Consider the following 21,271-nt stretch of genomic DNA (forward strand, 5'->3'; position numbering starts at 1 on the left):
CCATTCTTTTTTCCGGAGTGGTTGCACCAGTTTGCATTCCCACCAGCAGTGCACAAGGGTTCCACTTTCTTCACATCCTTGCCAGCACTTATTTCTTGTCTTTTGGGATAATAGCCATTCTGACAGGTGTAAGGTGATAGCTCATTGTGGTTTTCATGAGTATTTCCCTGATAATTAGTGATGTTGAGCATCTTTTTATGTGTCCATTGACCATCTGTATATCTTAAGAAAAAGGTCTATTCTGAGGGCACCTTGGTGGCTTGGTTGGTTAAGTATCCAACTTCTTTTTTTTTTTTTTTTAAGACTTTATTTATTCATATGAGAGAGAGAGATCACATGTGCGTGCGAGTGCAAGTAGGGGGAGGGGCAAAGGGAGAGGGAAAAGGCTCCCCACTGAGCAGGAAGCCCAGCTGGGGCTCCATCTCAGGATCCTGAGATCATGACCTGAGCCGAAGGCAGACACTTAACCAAGTGAGCCACCTAGGTACCCGATAAGTGTACAACTCTTGATTTCAGCTCAGCTTATGATCCTTGGGGTGGAGATTGAGCCCTGCATTGGCTTATTTAGGACGGGTATGAAGGCTGCTTAAGGTTTTCTCTCTTCTTCCCTTCCTCTCCCCCCACCCTGGGACGTGGGCACTCAATCACGTGTACTCTCTCAAAAACAATAAAGAAAAAAGAAAAAATGTGTATTCAGGCCCTCTGCCCATTTTTAATTGAGTACTTTGTGTTTTGGGTATTGACTTGTATGGGTTCTTTATATACTTTTGGTGTTATGCTCTTTTGGGATATATAATTTTCGAATATCTTCTCCCATTCAGTAGGTTGCTTTGTTATCTTGTTGATAGTTTCCTTTGCTGTGCAAAAAGCATTTTATTTTAGTGTGACCCTAGTAGTTTAATTTTGTGTTTGTTTCTCTAGCCTCAGGAGACATAGCCAATAAAATGTCATCAAGGCTGATGTCAAAGATTAATGCCTGGGTTTTCTTTTAGGAGTTCTATGGCTTTAGGTCTCACATTTAGGTCTTCAATCCATTTTGAGTTTATTTTTGCGTATAGTGTAGGGAAGTGGTGAGTTTCATTCCTTTGTATGTAGCTGTTGAGCTTTTCCAGCACCTTTTATTGAAGAGGATGTCTTTTCTCCATTGTATATTCTTGCCTCCTTTGTCATAAGTAAATTGACCATATAAATGTGGGTTTATTTCTGGGCTCTATATTGTCCCCTTGATCTGGGTATCTCTTTATGTGCCAGTACCATACAGTTTTTTAAAAATTGACAATGTTAATTTCAAATGTACAGTAGTGATTTTACAAATGTATACATTATGCTATGCTCACCACATTGTAGCTACCATCTGTGACCATAACAACAGTATTACAAAACCATTGACTATATTCTCTGTGCTGTGCCTTTTATCCGTGTGACTTATTTTGTAACTAGAAACCTGTATCTCCCACCCCCCTTCACCCATTTTGCCCCCGTCTGGAAGCAATTAGTTTTTTTCCTGTTATTTATAGATTTGTTTTGTTTTGTTTTTAGATTCCACATGTAAGTGAGGTTTTATGGTATTTGTCTATCTCTATCTGACATATTTCACTTAGTATAATACTCTAGATTCACCCATGTTGCACATGACAAGATCTCATCCTTTTTTATGACTGAATAATATTCCTGTGTGTGTGTGTGTGTGTGTATTTTATCCATTCATCTATTGGTGGACACTTGGGTTGCTTCCATATCTTGGCTATTATTAATTATGCTGCAATAGACATGGGGTGCATATATCTTCTCAAACTAGTGTTTTTGTTTTTGTTTTTTTTTAGGTAAATACCCCATGGTAGAATTACTGGATTTTATGGTAGTTTTTTAAATTTTCTGAGGAACCTCCATACTGTTTTTCACAGTGGCTGTACCAGTTTATGTTCCCACCAACAATGCACGAGGATTCCATTATTTCCACAGCCTTACCAACCTCTATTATTTCTTGTCTTTTTTTTTTTCCTTTTGATTCTGACAGGTATAAAGTGCATGTCATAGTGATTTGATTTGCATTTCCCCCATATTAGTGATACTGAGCATCTTTTCATGATCTTTTGTCCATCTGTATGTCTTCTTTGAAAAAATGTTCAGGTCCTCTGCCCACTTTTTAATCAGATTGTATTTTTGATATTGTTGTATTCTTTACATATTTTGAGTATGTATTTGTTTTTATTTTTTTTTAAATTTATTTATGATAGTCACACAGAGCACAGAGAGCGAGAGAGAGGCAGAGACATAGGCAGAGGGAGAAGCAGGCTCCATGCACCGGGAGCCCGATGTGGGATTCGATCCCAGGTCTCCAGGATCGCGCCCTGGGCCAAAGGCAGGCGCCAAACCGCTGCGCCACCCAGGGTTCCCGAGTATGTATTTTTTTTAATTATTCATGAGAGACACAGAGAGAGAGGGAAAAGCAGACTCTGCAGGGAGCCTGATGCGGAACTCGATCCCAGGACCCCATGATCACAACCTGAGCCAGTGGCAGATGTTCAACTGCTGAGCCACCCAAGTGTCCCACGTGTTTTGAATATTAACACTTTATGGGATATATCACTTGTGAACATCTTCTCCCATTCAGTAAGTTGTCATTTTGTTGCTGGTTTCCTTAGCCATGCAAAAGCTTTTTATTTTGGTGTGGTCCCAGTACTTTAATTTTGCTTCTGTTTCCTTTGCCTCAGGAGACCTATTCAAAAAATGTTGCTAAGGTCAGTGTTAAAGAGATTCCTGCCTGTATTTTCTTGTAGGAGTTTTATGGTTTCAGGTCTCACATTTAGGTCTTTCATGCATTTTGAGTTTATTTTTGTGTATGGTGTAAGGAAGTGGTTGGTTTCATTTTTCTGTATGCAGCTGTTCAGTTTTCTCAGCACCATTTATTGAAGAGACTTTTTCTTCATTATATTCTTGCCTCTTTTGTTGTGAATTAATTGACCATATATATGTGGTTTATATCTGAGCCCTCTATTCTGTTCCATTGATCTTTGTGTCTATTTTTGTGCTAGTACCATATTGTTATATTACTGTGGCTTTGTGTAGTATATATATCTTGAAATCTAGGATTATGTGTCCAGCTTTGTTCTTTTTTTTTTTTTTCAAGACTGCTTTGGCTATTCACGTTCTTCTCTGGTTCCATACAAATTTTAGTATTATTCTAGTTCCATGAAAAATGTTGTTGGTAGTTTGATAGGGACACGGTTGTATCCATAGATTCCTTTGAGTAATATGGCATTTTTTTTCTAAGGTTTTATTTTTGAGTAATCTCTATACCCAGCATGGGGCTCAAACCTACAATCCTAAGATCAAGGATCACACTTTTCACCTGCAGAGCCAGCTGGGCACTTCTAGGTAGTCTGGACATACATTTATTTATCTATTGGGACATGTTAGCAATATTAGTTTTTCTAATCCATGAGCATGAAATCTTTTTTTAAAGATTTTATTTATTTACTTTAGAGAGAGAGAGTGCATGTGAGCATACAGGCAGGGTGAGGGGCAGAGAGAGAATCTTAAGCAGACTCCACTCTTGGGACTGGGCCATCATGGGGCTCAATCTCATGACCCTGAGATCATGACCTGAACTGAAATCTAGAGTCTTAAGCTTAACTGACTGAGCCACCTAGGTGCCTCCATGGAATATCTTTATATTTGTGTTGTCTTCATTCTTTCATAAGTGTTTTTTTTTTAAGATTTTATTTATTCATGATAGACACAGAGAGAGGGGCAGAGACACAGGCAGAGGGAGAAGCAGGCTCCATGCAGAGAGCCCAATGTGGGACTTGATCCCGGACCCCAGGATCATGCCCTGAGCCAAAGGCAGACGCTCAACTGCTGAGCCACCCAGGCATCCCTCATCAGTGTTTTATAGCTTTCAGAGTACAAGTCTTTAACGTCCTTGGTTAGGCTTATTCCTAGGTATTTTATTCAGTGTTTCACTATTTTAATTTACCTTCCCTGATTACTACTCCACCTTGAGCAGGGAAGCTGATGTGGGGCTTGATACAATAACACCGAGATTATGACCTGAGCAGCAACCAAGAGCTGGATGCCTGACTGTGCCACCAAGTCGCCCCTAATATGACAGTTTTTAAATATCATGTTTATCAATCATTCCCTTATGCTTTGTGTTTATCAAGCATTCCCTTATGCTTTGAAAAATCCTTTTCTATTCCAATATAAAGATAAGCCTATATTTTCTTGTAAATTTTCTTCACATAGTTTTTAGTTGACCTAATTTTAGTTTTGATCGTGGTGTAGGTTAGAGTTCTGGTTTTCTTTTTTTAGTTCCAACACCATTAGGTCATCCTCTCCTGATTGATTTGAAAAGGGATTTGTCACATACTAAGTTCCTTTATATGAACAGGCTAGAAACAAGTCTGGTGTGATAAGCATCTTCCCTACCCCCAGCACATACATCCATACACACATACCCTTTTCCTCTTCAGAATTTGCTTGTCTGTTCTTGGCCTTTTACCCTTTATTTTTTTTTTTTTTTTTTTTTTTTTTTTTTAATTTTTATTTATTTATGATAGGTACACAGTGAGAGAGAGAGGCAGAGACACAGGCAGAGGGAGAAGCAGGCTCCATGCACCGGGAGCCTGACGTGGGATTCGATCCCGGATCTCCAGGATCGCGCCCTGGGCCAAAGGCAGGCGCCAAACCACTGCGCCATCCAGGGATCCCGCCTTTTACCCTTTAATCTGGATTTCAGGATGAGTGTATCAGTTTCTATGGATAAGTACTGTGTTAGGCTTTACTTGGAACAGTATGTAATTTACAGAATAACTGGGGGGAAGAATTGACATATTTACAGTACTGTCTTCCTATCAAAACCATGGTATCTATTTTGGTCATCTTTATGTCCTTAAGTAAAATCTTATGGTTTTCATTGCATAGCTTTTGTATATACTTTGTTGGCTTTATTTTTTTTTTTTACTTTTATTTTTTTAAGATTTTATTTATTTGAGAAAGCACAGTGGGGGAGGGGGAAATGCAGAGGAGAGGGAGAAGCAGACTCCATGCTGAGCAGAGAACCTGACTTGGGGCTTATCCCATGACCCTGAGATCATGACCTGAGCCGAAGGTAGATGCTTAATCAACTGAGGCACCCAGGCGCCCCTGAGGTCCATTAATTTTAAAGCTATTGTGAATGGAATCTTTAAAAAAAAAATACATTTTTGGTGAAAATGATTTCTTCACTCTAGTGGGGTCATAGGTTATAAGATTCTAAAAATTTTTTAAAGATTTTACTTATTTATTTATTTGACAGAGCACATAAACAGGGGGAGCAGGCAGAGAGAGAGGGAGAAGCAGCCTCCCACTGACCAGGGAGCCCTACGCAGGACTTGATTCCAGGACCTTGGGATCATGACCTAAGCCAAAATCAAGAGCCAGATGCTTAACCAACTGAGCCGCCCAGATGCCCTGAGGTCCGTTAGTTTTAAAGCTATCATGAATGGAATCTTATTAAAAAATATTACACTTAAAAAAAAATTACATTTTTGGTGAAAATAATTTCTTCACTTGGGTCACAGATTAGAAGATTCTAAACAAGTTTTATCACAGCATTGTCTTGGGGCACTTTAGTTTTATTTTATTCTTAAGTAATCTCTATATTCAGTGTGGGGCTTGAACCCAAGACCCTGAGATCAAGAGTCACGTCTCTACTGACTGAACCATCCAGGCACCCCAACCTTGGGACGTTTTAAACTGTGAGAGGAGCTACTGAATCTACAGCATGTATATTCCTGGGGAACCTCTGTCAGTCTACAGGGACCATCATTCACTAAGTAAACACTGGACATTTCCAGTTTGTTAGGTAATGGATCACAGAACAGATACCCCTCCATGTCTTTATGGAGCTTCTTTACACTCTAGGGAAGGACCCAGACATTAAATAATCCCACAGGTAATAATTAATATTCTTCTTTCCTATAAAGGGAAGATACATATGAAAACATATAAAAGGGGACCATCTTGAACAGTCTGGGAGAAATCTGAAAGATAAGTAGGTGTTAATAGGCAAAACCGTTGTAGGAAGAGCAGGTGCCAAGGCCCAATGGCAGGAGAGAACATGCCTCATTTGAGAAGCTGGAAGAGGAAATTAGCATGGCAAGAGCAGTGAGATGTTAGGAACAGATGAGACACAGGTAGGAGCAAGATAAGGAGCTCATAATCCCAGTTAAAGATTTTGGTTTTTGATCTGTGAGCAGTGGGAAGCCACTGAAGGATTTTAAGCAAAGGGATGACATGACCAAATTGGCATTTTTAAGAGATTCCGTTGGCTTCTATGTAGAGAATGATTTGGAAGGGGACATAAGTTAACATGATGATCGAGGGACATGAATGCATTTGAGATATTTGGAAGTAAAATCAAGAGTACTTGGTGATGGACTGAATAAGGGGGCTACAGGAGAAAGGCACATTCAGGGATGATTCCTGGGCCTCTGACTGGAACTGGATGGCTACTACATTTGTGGAGGTTGGGAACAAAGGAAAGGAACTATGATTGGTTGGGAGGAAGAAAACCATGTTAGACTCTGAACATGTTGGGTTAGATGGAGGTGTCATGACATCAGTGAGACAGGTGGAGATATCAGGTAAGCAACTGTATATATATCTGGAGCTTGGAGGAGAGAGTGGGCTGGAGCTAGAGCTATAGAAAGCATTAGTATATTTTGTGGTAATTGGAAATGTGGAGGTGAGTGAGATCAAGTTGGGTGAGAAAAGAAAAGGTGGCAGTTGAGGGCTGAGCTTTAAGGAAAACTAAGTTGGACCTATGGTGATAAACCTGCAAAGGAGTCAGATATGGAGAACCAGGAGAATGGGGTGTCCTGAAAGTAGAAGAATTTGTATTTAGAGAAAGGGAGTGTGATCAGTAGCATCAACTGTTGCTTCAAGGTCAGGTAAGAATTCGAAAAAGTCTACTAGACATAGTCACACTATTGTCCCTGAGGGTGGGTTTCTCCCCAGTTCCTAGTCTGTGAAGGATACCAAGAAAGACAAGACTGCTAGGACCAGAGAATAGGACTCCTTGGCCCTGGAGGGAGGCAGACATTTGGGTAGGTGTGAGACATGAGCTCAGAGGTGCAAAGAACCAGCTGGGGCATGAATGGAACACCTGCTACACTGGAGGCAGGAAAACTGCATGTGGCCAAACATCAGGTTCCAGAAGGGCCAGGCACAAAGTAAGGAAGTCAGGCTACGGTCTCTCGGCTTTGAGCCTGAACAGAGGAGACCTTGCTCCTCAAGCAAACTGTGTCCTTTGGAGGGTCTTTGGCAGGTCCAGTGTATTGATAACCGTCCCTGCTCCAGGGAGGCCCTTCTGAACAGCAGCAACACTATAGACCCTTCAGACCATATTTTCACACTTTATGATAGTTTTCATTTTTCCGAGATAAATCTTTTCAAAAGAAACTGTAAACATAACTCCAATGTGGAAAATAGAATCTGTGGAATTGCTGGTGAGGCAAGGAGGGACCATCCCCTGCCTTTTTTATGGAAGCCCAGGGCCCCAAGGAATACATTAGAAAGCCTTTGGTCATTCTGGGTTTTCCACTACATTTGGCAAAGGGAGATTTGGTTTGGATGGGTTTTACCCTGGAATGCCTGTGATAATTGCCTTGCAAATAAAATAAACCACATGTAACTGCTGGTATATTATATGAAAATCTGGTGGGAACTTTATATTGCCGAGTAGCACTCCACTGTGTGGTGGTACCAGCGGATTTATTCACCTGTTAAAGGACATTTGGGTTGTTTTCACTTTTTAGTAATCACAAATTTATGTACAGGTTTTTGTGTGAATATAAGGTTTCATTTCTCTAAGGTGAATACCCAGAAATGGAATTTCTGGATCATATGATTAAGCATATATTTAACCTTAAACTGCTACAGTTTTTGTGTGAGCAGAAGTTGTCATTTCTTGAAGGTGGATATGCAGGAGTGGAATTTCTGGATCATATGAGTAAGTGCATGTTTAAATTGCTACCATTTTTCAGAGAGGCTATACCCTTTTGCCTTTCCATCAGCAATGAATGACAGTTCCAGTTGCACTGTATCCCAGCCAGTACTTGATACTGTATTTTTTATTTTGCCCATTTGATAGGTACAGTGGTATCTCATTGTGGTTGTGATTTGTGTGTTTTAAATGGTTAATAATGGAGTGCCTGGGTGGCTCAGTCAGTTAAGTGCTTAGTTCGTGATCCCAGGGTTCTGGGATCAAGCCCCATGTTGGGCTCCCTGCTTAATGTGGAGTCAGCTTCTCCCTGTATCCATACCCCCTGCTTGTGCTTTCTCTCAAATAAATAAAAAGTTAAAAATAAATAAATAAATGACTAATTATGTTGTCATGTACTTGTTTGCCCTCCTTGTATCCTCTTTGGTGAAGTATCTATTGGAGTACTTTGGCCACTTCTAAATTGAGTTGTTTTGTTACTGTGGAGTCATCTTAAGAGTCTTTATATAAACTTAATGCAAGTCCTCTGTCGGATGTTATTTGCAAATGTTTTCTCCCAGTCTGCTGCTTTCCTTTTCATCCCCTTAACAGTGGCTTTCACAGAGAAAAAGGTTTTAATTTTGATGAAGTCCAGTTTCTCATTTTTCTTCTTTTCTACAAGGCTTTTGGCATCAGCTCTGAGAAGTCTGCCTACCCCTTGGTCATAAAGATTCTTCTCTTCTGTTATCTTCTAGTTTTTGGTTTTATCCATTTGGGATTAATTTTTATATAAAATACAAAGTTTAAAAGAGTTTTTTGTTTTTGCATGCCAGTTTTTTTTTTTTTTTTTTTAATGTTTGAAGACTATCCTTACTCCATTGAATTGCTTTTGCCTTTCTGTCCAACATAAATTGGGTCTGTTACTGTCCTCTCTCCTGTTCCTTTGATCTGTGTCAGTCCCTTTGCAAATACCATAACTGTCTTGAGTATTGTAGCTTTATAGTAAGTCTTAAGATAGTGTAACTCTTCCAAGTTTTTCTCAAAATTGTTTTGGTTATTCTGGTTTGCCTTTCCATAAATTTTAGAATGAATTTATAAAAAAAACACTGATAGGATTTTGACCAGAATTGCGTTAAATCTGTACAGGGCCTGATGAGTATTTATTTAAAAGGGATTTCTTGCTCTTTTTAAAAATACATATTTTTTAAGATTTATTTGAGAGAGAGAGAACAACCCCTGAGGTGGGGGCAGAGGGAGAGGGAGAGAATCTCAAGCAGACTCGCTGCTGAGTGTGGGGCCCAACACAGGCTAGATCTCATGACCCTGAAATCACAACCTGAGCTGAAACAGTCAGACGCTCAGCCCACTGTGCCACCATGTGCCCCTGCTTGCTCACTATAACCTTTAATGACTTAAAGCAGCCTGTTTCTTCATTTGCTGTGTTGTGATATTCCAGTTAGTGCCCTAGATAGGATTGATTATAGTGGTATCTTTTGAAGTCTGGCAGTAAAGGAGGGGGGGGATACATCAAATCAGGTAGAAAAGGCTGGGAAAATACTGTTGAGGGTCAGCCACCATCATTCACAACTTTGGTCTCCACATCTCACTTCTGAGCAGGTTAGGAGCAAGAACATGCACCGTTGGCCAGCCATTAGGTTCCCCCTCCTCAGGTCCTGGAACTGTTGTGTACTGGGCATGGTCAGATTGCTTCTCTAGATTTTCCTTAATTTCTTCTGCTTGGCATAGCAGCCTCACTCATATTTCTTTCTCCAAAAACTGCATTAGAAATACACTCATGATCTATCATGACAAAACAAATTGCTTCCTCCCCTGTGTTGTAGTGTCCTTGGAGCTTCTCCTGTTGACCTCTCCCTCCCCTTGGACCTTACAGTGACATCTTCCTCAGTTTAAGCCCATGGTTCTTCTGGTCTGTCCAAGACAGTGTCACAGACAGATTTCTAGTGAAATAGTGGGGTGCCAAGGAGCCGGCTGTTGCTTGTGTTCTCAGCCTCTTTACTTCTCATTTGTAACGTTCAGCCCCCTCTACGTGCACTTGACTGTCTTCAGAATAAAAGAAAAAAGGTTTTTCACTCCCCAAACTAAATGAGAAACACAGGTTATTCTAAGATAATCTTTTTCCCTCAGGGTACACGAGATTACTCACTGAAATCTTTTGCAACAGAACTGGAACTGTCACCTTAGTAAACATCCGAGATTGCCTTTTGGTGGTTTATTTTCTTCTCAGCAGTATGAGAAGCTCTTGATTGATAATACAATAAATGATCTCTAGCTCTTCAGTTTTATGAACTCAGCTGGCTGAGCCCCCACACCACCTCTGAGCCGTCAGTCCTGCTGTCAGCTGGGAGCATTCTGTGGATGTGCAGGTCCAGGATGCTGGTCCAACAGACGGGAATGTAGATGTTGCACTGCCAACAGCTGGCACCTCCATTCTCTGGTTCTTTGGCCATAAACCATGGAATGTATATCAATATGGAAGATGTTTGAAGTGTACCATATGTTTGCATTATTTAGGAAACCCCACGATGAAACTTACCTGTGAGTAAACAGAGATTTTTTTTACCTGGCCTAATGTTCACCTCTGTCCTTACCATATTTTCCCATGTTGTGTCATCTAGTTGGTAGACTCCCAAGTTGGTAGCAGGGATATGGGCCTGGTTTGGACCTGTTCTTTTGTTGGTAATGGTGTGTGTGTGTGAGAAACCTTTATTTTCTGTTACTTCAGTGGGGTAGGTTCCACTGTCTTGCTTATATAGCATGGTCTTTACTGAGAAGTACCAAGCACATCAGGGTCTCCAGCCTTCTACACTTCAACTGTCAGCTTCCAGCACTGCAGTGAGGTGGGCATGAGGAAGCCACTTTTGGCTTCTCTACCACACGCCCTGCCCTGTGCAGGCTCCTTGGCAACCTTGTTCACTGCTGCAGCAGCTCCATTTGGGATGTAGGAGGAAGATGGGTGTTTCACTTGAATATTCTATGACCATGGACAGAAGAAAATGCTGTCACCTCCCTTTCTGCACTTCTGTACTTTCCTGGGGGACTAGAGGGAGCTGCCTCTGTAAAGACACACTTGTCCTTAGAGAATTTAGCCCCTTTCCTGAGATTCCTTGAATGTGGCCACCAGTCCTGCTAGAATTTCTGAGACTCATTTGTGGCCTCATCCCATTTGACCTTTTCTTCTAAGGCATAAGAAGAAACACCTTACTCTTCAGTTCTTAAGTCTTTGAAATGCATACATCCCTTCCTCCTTGACCTCTCTTTCATATTGTTTCTTACCACGTTCTTCTGTGGACCTTTGTGTCTGCATGGTCTTAATGACAGGAACAGACTCATCCTATATACGCAAGTGCTTACATGGATATGTATGAACGTTTTGATTCACCCTCTCTAATGTTAAACAGCCTAAGCTGTGTGCACACAGCCTCCCTAGCCCCTGGCATGCACACCCAGCCCCCTGCCTCTTCCCAAGGTTGTCTCCCCTTTCCTGTTCTCTCAGCAGCCTGTACTTTGCATGGACCGCCAGTGTCCCTGCTTTTGTCATCCTGTGACAGTTTGAGGCCATACACACACATACATACCAATCTGAATGTGGATTGGTTGGAGGAGCCCCTCTATGCACACAGACTCACAATAAGAAAACAGATTTCTGGTGATTTCTTCCATTGGACGTGATCACGTTGTGGCTCCTACAAAAGACCTCTTCCCTGCTTCACTTTATGCAAGGGCCTGGGCCAAGCACTTTATTTACTACTACTTCCCCTGGGTCACAAAGCTAGCCAGTGGCAACATTAGGACAGGAACTTGGACATGGTTTCCCTGGAGCCCATGTCATAGCCACTGTCCTTAGAGAATAAAGTCACCCCTCCTTCTCCTCCCAACCCCCAGGAGGTACCTTGTTCAGGGCCAGCACACCTACTTGCCTGCCTGATGACTGCCAAGTGAATGTCAAGGACGACCCTGCAATTCACTCCACCTCCCGGTTAATCAACTGCTGGACCAGGTCATTCTGAAGTAGGAGACTCTTGACTGTCTTAGGGACACACTCTAAAACACAGCAAGGACTAGGTCTTGCCCTCCAACAGACTTTGGATTTCAGGGCCCAGAGAGAAGGGATGCCTTTCACTCCTCCACGCATAGTCACATTTCAGGTCACTTGCAGCCAGGCTACTGTTTGATTTGAAGTGAGCCTAAATGATATGCAGATGTGGCAGGAAGGTTGGGGGACAAGCCAGGAACTTGCCTTAAATTCACTATGTGACCTCAGTCAAGTTATTTCTCTTCTCTGAACTCAGCATTCTTTTGCCACAAAATAACTGGTCAACCTGATCCCCAAGGCAGTTTCACGTGCAATTTTGACATCCAGGAGGTTCTCAACTTTCTCAGTATCTATGACCAACTCTGTCCCAGTTGCCCCAGCAGATCCAGCCCAAGGATGAGGCCACAGGAGGTGGCAGCAGTGCAGTCCTACCTTTCAGACTGACACAGCGTGTCCAAATATGCTTGTTTTTGTTTATGAAAAAGAATCTTATCAGGTCTACTATTTTTATAGGACTGATTGGGGTGGGCAGGGCTAGCATACAAGTTGACCTTATGATGGAACCACATGGGGCCTGGAGGCCTGGGGCTCCTTAGACCTTTGTCACATCTCTCAGAAGGCCCCATCTTGGCTTTGTCTAGCAACTGCCTCCTTCATAGGATGGGGACAGCTGCACTTGTGGAGATCTCAAAACACCCACCCACCCACCCACATGCAGGTCAGCAGGTTCTCACCTTTTCCAGGCCAATCCACAAAACACCTGGCACCCAATGCCTAAAACAATGATGGGGGGCGGGGGGGTTCATGATCTCTTGGGTGGCAGTCAATAGCTGTAGGAATTGGAGGATGAACTAGTTGGCCAGCTTCCAGACTGTTGCACCCTGGAGTGGGTACGTTGGAATACTGAAGCAAGAGAGACGGATAAACTTGGGGGAAATGAAAAAAAAAAAAAAAAAAAAACTTGGGGGAAATGGCCTCATCTCAGTTTCACAGACAGTGTAGCCAGAGCTAAAACTGCAGGAAGCAGGAGGAGCGGAGTGGGCCAGGAGGCCTAGGGAAGGTGGTGAGCTTAGCCCAACAAAGACAGCTGCTGTTGCAGAGCCTCGGCCCAGCTGTGCCAGCGCTGCCAGCCCTGGATCCCACCCAAGTACGGAGGAAAAGGAAAGTAGAAGGCCTCACATCCTCTCCTGCTTTTAACCTTCACACTCCAGGGAAACTACACCTCCATTGTTTGCCTCCTCCATTTCTAGCCACCTTTCACCCATCACTCTCCCCCTCAGCCTACATACTTGGTACTCATGGGCTCTGAGAGCAGGTGGCACAGTGGTACTGCCTTTAGGACATCTTTTCTCATCAGTGGGGCCCATCGTGCTGAGTAATACATGATCCCTCTGCACATGTACGTCCAAGGAAAGCTACAGTGAGTCCTCAGCAAGTTGTGTACTCGCCTCTCTGCCACTTGCTTGGAAGGAACAGTGATCCATCCCTATGGCTATCTGGAGACTTTGTTTATCAATATAATGCTTAAATATTTGCCCCACCCTTCCTGCCTCTTCGTATGAGCAGTAGGAGGGCTGTTCTGGCATCCTCTGATACCTCCTGGAAGACTGACTTTCTTCTGTTGGTCTATATTCTCAAGACTGGGCAAGGGGCAGCTGAACACAATTAAGCTTCCTGCCTCTGGCAAAGTTGTCATTTCTGCTGAAGGCACTTCCTGGGAGTTCCTTTGGCCGTGGTGGTCTTAGCGGTTGAGGAGCAGTCCTGGGTGTGAGCAGCCTTCAAGTTGCTGAAGCATAAAAGGCCCAGACATCAGAACTCTCTGGGAAGCCCCCCAGTGTTTTTGCTTGCTTCTTATTAGCTCTCCTGGGTTTGGGACTGTGTGCACACACAAATAGGAAGGGCATAATAATAAGGCTGCACCACCACTTCAAAGCACTTGATTAATCATTAAAAATGTCTGAGCTGTTCAAGTAAAGGTTTCAGATTCCAGGGTGGGGCTGACTGAGGTATGGGAGCCTTCAACTGAGAAGGCCTCAGCTCACATTTCAAGTCATCTTCATCTCTGCCCTGGAGCCCCACATGCCCACTGCTACAGAAGTGAGTATCTGAGTAGCACCTGTAAATGGCACTGTTAGGCCTAAGACTGCAGTCCCAGAAGTTGGAACTGCTGGTTGGTGACTGGTCGGCTGGTGGCTACAGAGAAGACCCTAGGGCTTGGTGGGCAGGTAGCTGGGCACAGGGGTTGCATGCCTCCAATCACCTTCCATCTATTCCCTCTGTTTCCTGCACCCAGGACTAACCTAAGCCTTTCTGACCTAGTCTAGGTCTTTGGGTCACACCGTGTGTACATTTCCCCAGCTCCCTTCACTACCACCACACACACACTTTTTTTTGCACTTGTATTCATGTGGCAAAGCTCTGAGTACCTGCCCCTCACTTAGGGTCGCTGCCAAAGGGCTACCTGGGAATAAGCGAAACCTGCTAGTGAGGGGACCCCTGAGCTGATCCCACACTCAGCTGTAGCTTTCTGGGAACAGAGTCCCTTCTTACATGAGGCTAATACAGGGATGTGAATTTGGTGGTATTGGTATTGATACCAGACACAAATGGGGAGGGCTGGCCTTCTGGCTGAGGTGGGTATAAGCCAATCCCTAAGGCCCTGTGTCCATCAGGAGCTGGAGCCCAGGCTGGCCACAGGGGGCATCTGATCTCTAAGAAGCAGCTCAATCTGAGCAGTGCCTGCAGGTACTAGAATCTGCCTGCCAACCTTGGCAGACTGCTGACCTACCTAGAAGGGCAGTACCTGCTCCCACTCCCACCTACTGCTCTTCTGACCCCCTCTTTTTAAAATCTTTAATTGTGAAATAGTTTTAGACTCACAGAACAGTTGCAGAGAGAGGAGTTTCTCTATACTGCTCATCTAGCTTTCCCTAATGTTTAACATCTTACATAACCATGACACTTGCCCCCTTTCACTGCCCTGCTTGCCAGTGGAGGCCACTTGTCAGGAAGGCCTAGATATGAACACATGTGTTGGAGTCTTCTTGGCCACAGCTCCTGCTGTCTAAGCAGTACCACCAGTGACACCTCACTGCACATGAGTCTCCTGGCTTCAAGTACCCAGGGCCTCGGGCAGAGTGGGCATGGCATTCTAACTGGCTAGACAGGACAGTGTAGGAGCTCTTGGACAGATTGACCCCATGGGTGGCAGAGTTAAGTGAGAAGCAGTGGGGTGTATCCTGGGGAAGACGAGGTCGTGTTGCTCAGGGCAGCAGGCACTCTTTGGAGGTCCAGGACTTCAGACCCTACACGTAAGGCATCCATGAAGATAAAGAATGCCATTCCAGGACCACATGGTGGGTGCTATGAGGAACTGTGAGGCCTTCTTCAAGAGCTTTCTTCTGGGCCAATCACTCCTGCTTTGGGTGATGGAAAACCAAGGAAAACATAAATCAATCCTGCCCTCAGACATACCCTCCCCACACCTTCTCTTCCATTCCCTACTTTTTCAGTAGTTTGGAGGTAGAGGTTCTGTTGTCACCTAATGGAAAGGAAAAAGTCATAAGGGGTTTGGGAGACTTGGTACTCCAGGAAATAAGTAACAGGGTTTCTAAGGTATGCAGAAACTGGCCACCCCACCACCACCCAAATGAGTTTGACACAGCCCTCTGGTTTGAAGCCTCCAGAGCCCTCTGGTTTGAAGCCAGACTGATTTTTTTTTTTTAAGATTTTATTTATTTATTCATGAGAGACAGAGAGAGGCAGAGAGAGAAGCAGGCTCCATACAGGGAGCCTGATGTGGGACTCGATCCAGGTCTCCAGGATCAGGCCCCTGGCCGAAGGCAGTGCTAAACTGCTGAGCAACCCGGGCTGCCCCAGACTGATTATTTCTAACTGCCTGTAAGCGCTGTTTGGGAGTAATGAGCTCTAAGTCCCTGATGCCCCAGGTTTCAGAGTGTGTCGTGTGAAATAAGTCTTAGCAAGGACAAACTTGACTGAGGGAGAAAGGTGTTAGAGAAAGGGGCATTTTTGCTCAATGAAGTTGCCCAAGGTTTTGTGGTAAAATAGGGAAACACAGGGAGGAGGGGAAACAGTAAGGATGGGTGTATCACAGGGTTGTGAAGTCTGGTACTATGTATAGAAGGCCCTTGGTGCAGGTCCCTATGCATTTGTGCTCTCAGCATAATGGTAGCTTAAGAGAAGATGTAGGACCACTCACCTAGAAATCAGGTGGAGTCTCAGGCCTGGGTCAGGCAGGCTGTTCCTAGAGCTGGCAAGGGAGAGCGCCTCTCTGTCTCGAGGGCAGCAGAACCAGTCCTCTGGCAGGTAGAATAAAATATGGAATTACTTTGATGAGTGCGCATTCCACTGTGTTCGTTTCACTGTTTCACTGTCCAAGGCTGCCCACTGCAGGATCAGGGGAGGCTGGGGACTTGGGTGGGTCATCTAGGCAGACAGCAGGGGAAAGCCCTTGCCTAGGGCTTTCCTGCTGATTTGGCCCCAGGGGTCTGGACTATGCATGCCTTTAGTGGGTGGGGTGGGCTCTGGCTGGTGAAAGAGAGGACCCTCCAAGAGCACATTCAGTCCTGGACTCATTCCAATCCCTTTTCTGTCCCAGATGGGCCTGGGAAAGTCTGGCTTGCCAGAGGCCTGGGTTCAGGCCCTGCTGCCTGCCTCTGGCTGGTTATGTATGCTTGGACGGGAGACTTAACTTCTCGAACCCTTGTATTTCTTACCTGTGAAATGGGAATGGTAATATCTATGTTCAGGTACTGTTACTAGGACTAAATCTGGTAATGTATCTTATCAGGCCTCAGAATAAAAGTCTTCTCTTTCACTAGGCTTCCCTGGGGCTGGGTTTTGTCTCCCAGACCTCAGAACAACTTTGCTTGTGTTGCTGAGTGGGGTCAAATGAAACAGGTGGAGTTGAAAGCTGTGCCACAAGAGAAGGGAGGGGAGGTCTGTAGAGGGTGGCTGACACAGGGGGACAGCCTGGAAAAGCTCCTACTAACCCAGAGTATTCTAGCCAGTATAGCAGGCTTCAGAGAGAGGAGTTGCCAAGAGAGGGGGTATAAAAATAGAACTGAAAGAAGACTGCCAAAGGACCAATTTAGAAGATTCATGTATTCATTAACTTTGAAAAAGTTTAAAATCCTTACTGTTTATAAATGAGTTTAATGGTGGTGGTGGTTTTGAGATTTTCTTAAAAGGGGCCACAGATCCTCTGAGACCAAGGCTGTGCTTACTGGAAGGAAGGCTGATGTCTGCCCCAAGTCAGCTGACTAGTGAAGGGAGGAGGTTGGAGGTCCGTCTAGAGCCATGGATTTGTTTAGCATTTGAGTTTCTTAATAGAGCTCAGCCCTAACAGGACTCAGCTTTCCAGCTCCATTCTGCAAAAAAGCCAAGGTGCCAGGTTCCAGCCACCTCACTCACTTGATGAGGTTTTTTTTTTTTTTTTTAATTTTTTAAAAAGATTTTTATTCATTAGAGACGGGGGGGGGGGGGGGGGAGGGCAGAGAGACAGGGAGAGGGAGAAGCAGCCTCCATGCAGGGAGCCCAATGTGGGACTCAATCCCGGGTCTCCAGGATCATGCCCTGGGCTGAAGGTGGCACTAAACTGCTGAGCCACCTGGGCTGCTCTTGATGAGGTCTTCATCCTGGCCTCCCACCCCTTTGTGTGTGAGTTCAGAGGCTGGGGCACATTCTGATAGTGTACACTGCCCAGGTTTGAAAAAAAAATAGGAATTCTTGGTTTGGGGGCCTGCAGTTCCTTTTTAGGTGGGTGTTTTTTTTTTTGTTTTTTTTGTTTTTTGTTTTTTTTGGAGATGGCATAAGCGTATCTGAAGAAAAGCCATTAAGGTACAGGACACAATGTTGCCTGGTTGATAAAGCAAGCAGGGCTAACCAACTCTGGCCAAACAGTAATATACACTTATCTCTTTAGTTGCCTTGGTGTGAGGCCATTTTGTCTGTTCCCTAGTACCTGTCCCTACAGGGCTCAGAGTCCTTAGGAGGAGGAGAAAAAGTAGCTGAGGAGCTAAGCCACCATTCCTCCCAAATCATCTGCCCCAGTGTAAGTGAAAAGCTGCATCCAGTCTGCTGAGTGGCTTTTGGCTGCCATAGCCCACCCCAGGTCCAGGAGGCACTGGCTCTGTAGGGCCTGGGCTTTGTGTCAGTTCATTCTCACTTTCTCTTTCCTTCTCCCTCCAGTGTATGTAGTGGAAGACCAAAGACGGGATGACCTGGGCCCATCCACCTGCCTCACAGCATGCTGGACTGCACTCTGTTGCTGCTGTCTCTGGGACATGCTCACTTGACCAGCTCGGCCTTCCTGTCCTGCCAGTTCGGCCACCACCTTCAACAGGTGTGCCTGCCCCATCTCTTCTGATTGCTGAAATAAATGAAAATGACTAGCTCTGCACAGATACTTCTACCTTCGACACAGTGGGATTCTAGATTAGCAGGGATTGTGCTGCGTTTAATTCAGTGACTGTCTTTTTAATGTTCAAAATCCATTTCTTATTGGCCTTTCACAAATGTGCTAAATGACTTATTTTTTTGGCCAAAGGCTTAGCTATAAAATATATATTTATAAGATTATACGTTCACGGTAGTGACATAATGTAATACCACTGAATGATTTATTTGCTTACACCCTGTATGTTTCAATAAATTTGTCTGAACCTCAACTGTTTGAATTATTCCAGACAGAACATAAGTCTTGGGTTTCTCCACCAGGAACCACTGTTCAGTACTAGGAGGAGGGGTCTACTTACCTTTTTGTTCTACTGTGGGTCAGTGCTATGAGGAAGGCAGATTCTATGGAGCCCTCAATAGGCTAGCAGTTGCTGAAGGTGCTGATGCTTTTACCCAGAGCCTAGGAAAGGACCTTTAAGTAACTGTGGGCTGCTCCACAGACTGGCCTGGGGCCAGAACCGAGGCCTTCTTTTCTGCTGCCTGCCCTCTCCGCCCCCCTCCACACACAAACACATAGGAGAGAAGAGCTATCCTAATTCAAGCCTGCCAGCCAGCCAGGCCACCTATCTCAGATTTGGCCACAGGGTGGCGCCGAGCCACCATAACAGAGTCAGATTTTCTGTCAGTGGGCTGGCTCTACCAGCCCTGGGAGGCTGTAGTCAGCAGCTCTCTGCCCACTTAAAATGTGAAGCAGTGATGGGCCCATAAACATTTACCAATTCTCTTTAAAAGAGATCCGTATTTTATCCATCACCTGCTTCCATGGAGTAATTGGTCCCACAATAGCTGATTTCAAGCTACCAACATGTTTCTGAACACAGAGTTGGGAAGAAAAAGCAGAAGAGTGCTCCATTATGTAGTATTTCCATGATCCAGATACAGTAGTCTTAACATCATAAACATAAATAATGACTAGATTTAGTAATGAGGAATGGGTATATTCTGAATATTTATGATCCTTATTATAAATATAATTTAATTGTATATTTACCTAACTTAATTTTTAATAATTGGCTCTCACGAACCAGTAAAAGCCAGCGCCAGTACACCACTGTCCCTAAGCCTCTAAGGAGGCCTAGGATTGTAGTGTCCACTTCTATGACACTCGCCAAAGAGTCAGCCATGGATGTGCTGCTGCTTTATTACTGCATTTTCTTGAACATTTGCAACATGCCACCAAGGTTACTTAAATTCAGCTATCCCCCCTGGTCTTCCTTATTTGCATGGAGGCTCAGAGGTGAGGGATTTTACTCAAAGGAACAGAAAGGGACAAAAGCACCAGCAAAGGCTTAAATAAAGAGGTCAGGGAGGAGTTGAGGTTGAAAGCCTCTACCTCTCTGGCCCTTGGTTCTCATCCTTCAGCTCAAGAAAGGCAGACTTCGTAGAGTGGCTGGGGGAACACATGCCTTTTATTGGTCTAAGGAGCATAACTAGTTCATAGGCTTGGGCAGAGCTCCCCTATCTGTATGGCTCCCATCTCCCTCTCCTGGGAGTTTGTGACTCACCCCCAGGGAGAAAAGTGTCTGGACAGGGGTGGCAGACAGAGCCAGGATAAAAAATACAGAACTGGGGTCTGAAAGAGTATCATGGTGAAGTAGAAAACACAGGGTTATGAGATCATCCAAATAAAAAGTCCACCCGGGCAGAAGAGAAGTTTCTCCATGTGGGCCTCCCACCTGCCCTTGCCAGGAATGGGAGGGGGCAGGAAGCTTCGGCTGGAGATTTCCTACTGTGCCCTTCGTGCCATCAGCATCTCCCGGATGTTGTCCTCAGCTTCCTTTACACTCCGCTCCAGGTAGGATTTTTTCTGCTGCAATATGAAAAAGAAACGAGAATTAGGGAGTATGGATCAGGTTCACAGATGCAGCTTTTATATCCAAAGGTAACGGCTTGTCTTCTCTGATCAGTGACTTCCAGTACATATTGTCTATTGGGGCCAGATACATACACACCTGCCCAGAGTGCTCCCCTCATCCCATCCACAGGCCTGAGAGGGGGAGAAGGAAAAGGTTATTTGGTGCAGGAAGCAGAAGTGCTCTGTGGAAGGCAGCTGTGCTCTTCCCTTAGGAGGAAGTGGACTCAAAACAGGCGTCTCAGTACATGAAGTTATACCAGACAAAGGCCAGGAAATTCCAGTACAAAGCTCTGGCCTCATAACAGACTGTCTCTCAAGGTTTTCCATGCCCTGGGCCCAGTGCCTGTAGCTGCCAATGCTGCAGAATGGACAGGGTGGGTACCAGAGGGTTCTGCTCTGTCCAGTGAGAGGACACGCTGCATGAGTGCTAAGAAGTTTTATCACACATCTCATCAAGGCAGATGAGTCAGGATGAAATCTGCTTTTCTAATGAAACTGCTGCCTGCCAGAAATCCAGGACAGTGACACACTGAGTAAAACAGACCTTTTGGAAGTTTACCTCCTACCCCATCTGGGTCCTAAATTAAAAATCTCAACTTACACAAAGAACTTTAACTACTTCAGGAGCCACATCTGGGCCAGGATTACAAAAGATTAGTCAAAGGAAATGATGTCTGTACGTTATTTGTCCTGTGGTCGGTCACTCAAAAAAGTATGGTGGCTTCACCACTAGTCCCTGCCCCAAGGACATAGTTGTGGCTGCATTCCCACTTAAAAGACATGAAATGAGACTTCCTTTTTGAGGAATACTCAAAATAGTCTCCTCTCTACGGGTACATGTGACTGGGCACCACTGGAGTCTGCCAATAACACACCCCGATCTAAGCAGCTAGGGTATAGGCCATGCCCTTCTCTCACT

General features: G+C 44.5%; 1 protein-coding gene and 1 long non-coding RNA gene across 11 annotated transcripts in view; one reads left to right on the forward strand and one right to left on the reverse strand.

Annotated features, from left to right (window-relative positions):
* LOC140633497 (uncharacterized) overlaps window positions 1–18,709 on the forward strand; it is a 62,589-nt gene extending 43,880 nt beyond the window's left edge. Inside the window, exon 2 of the long non-coding RNA XR_012031114.1 lies at window positions 18,231–18,709. This is a non-coding gene — a long non-coding RNA (uncharacterized lncRNA). The remainder of the gene's footprint in view (window positions 1–18,230) is intronic.
* Window positions 18,710–19,620: 911 nt separating this feature from the next.
* Window positions 19,621–21,271, reverse strand: part of PFDN1 (prefoldin subunit 1) — an 82,015-nt gene continuing 80,364 nt past the window's right edge. For 7 of the 10 annotated variants that reach the window (XR_012031111.1, XM_072826111.1, XM_072826110.1 and 4 more), the window contains one exon: window positions 19,621–20,307. Coding sequence is in view for 4 of the 10 variants with exons in the window: in XM_072826106.1 (XP_072682207.1) it covers window positions 20,224–20,307 (84 nt within the window). In the remaining 6 variants the exon portion in view is untranslated. The remainder of the gene's footprint in view (window positions 20,308–21,271) is intronic. The other 3 variants (XM_072826107.1, XM_072826109.1, XR_012031112.1) reach the window with 2 other exon arrangements.

This window comes from Canis lupus, chromosome 5, assembly GCF_048164855.1.
Source record: "Canis lupus baileyi chromosome 5, mCanLup2.hap1, whole genome shotgun sequence".
Taxonomy (NCBI): Eukaryota; Metazoa; Chordata; class Mammalia; order Carnivora; family Canidae; genus Canis; species Canis lupus.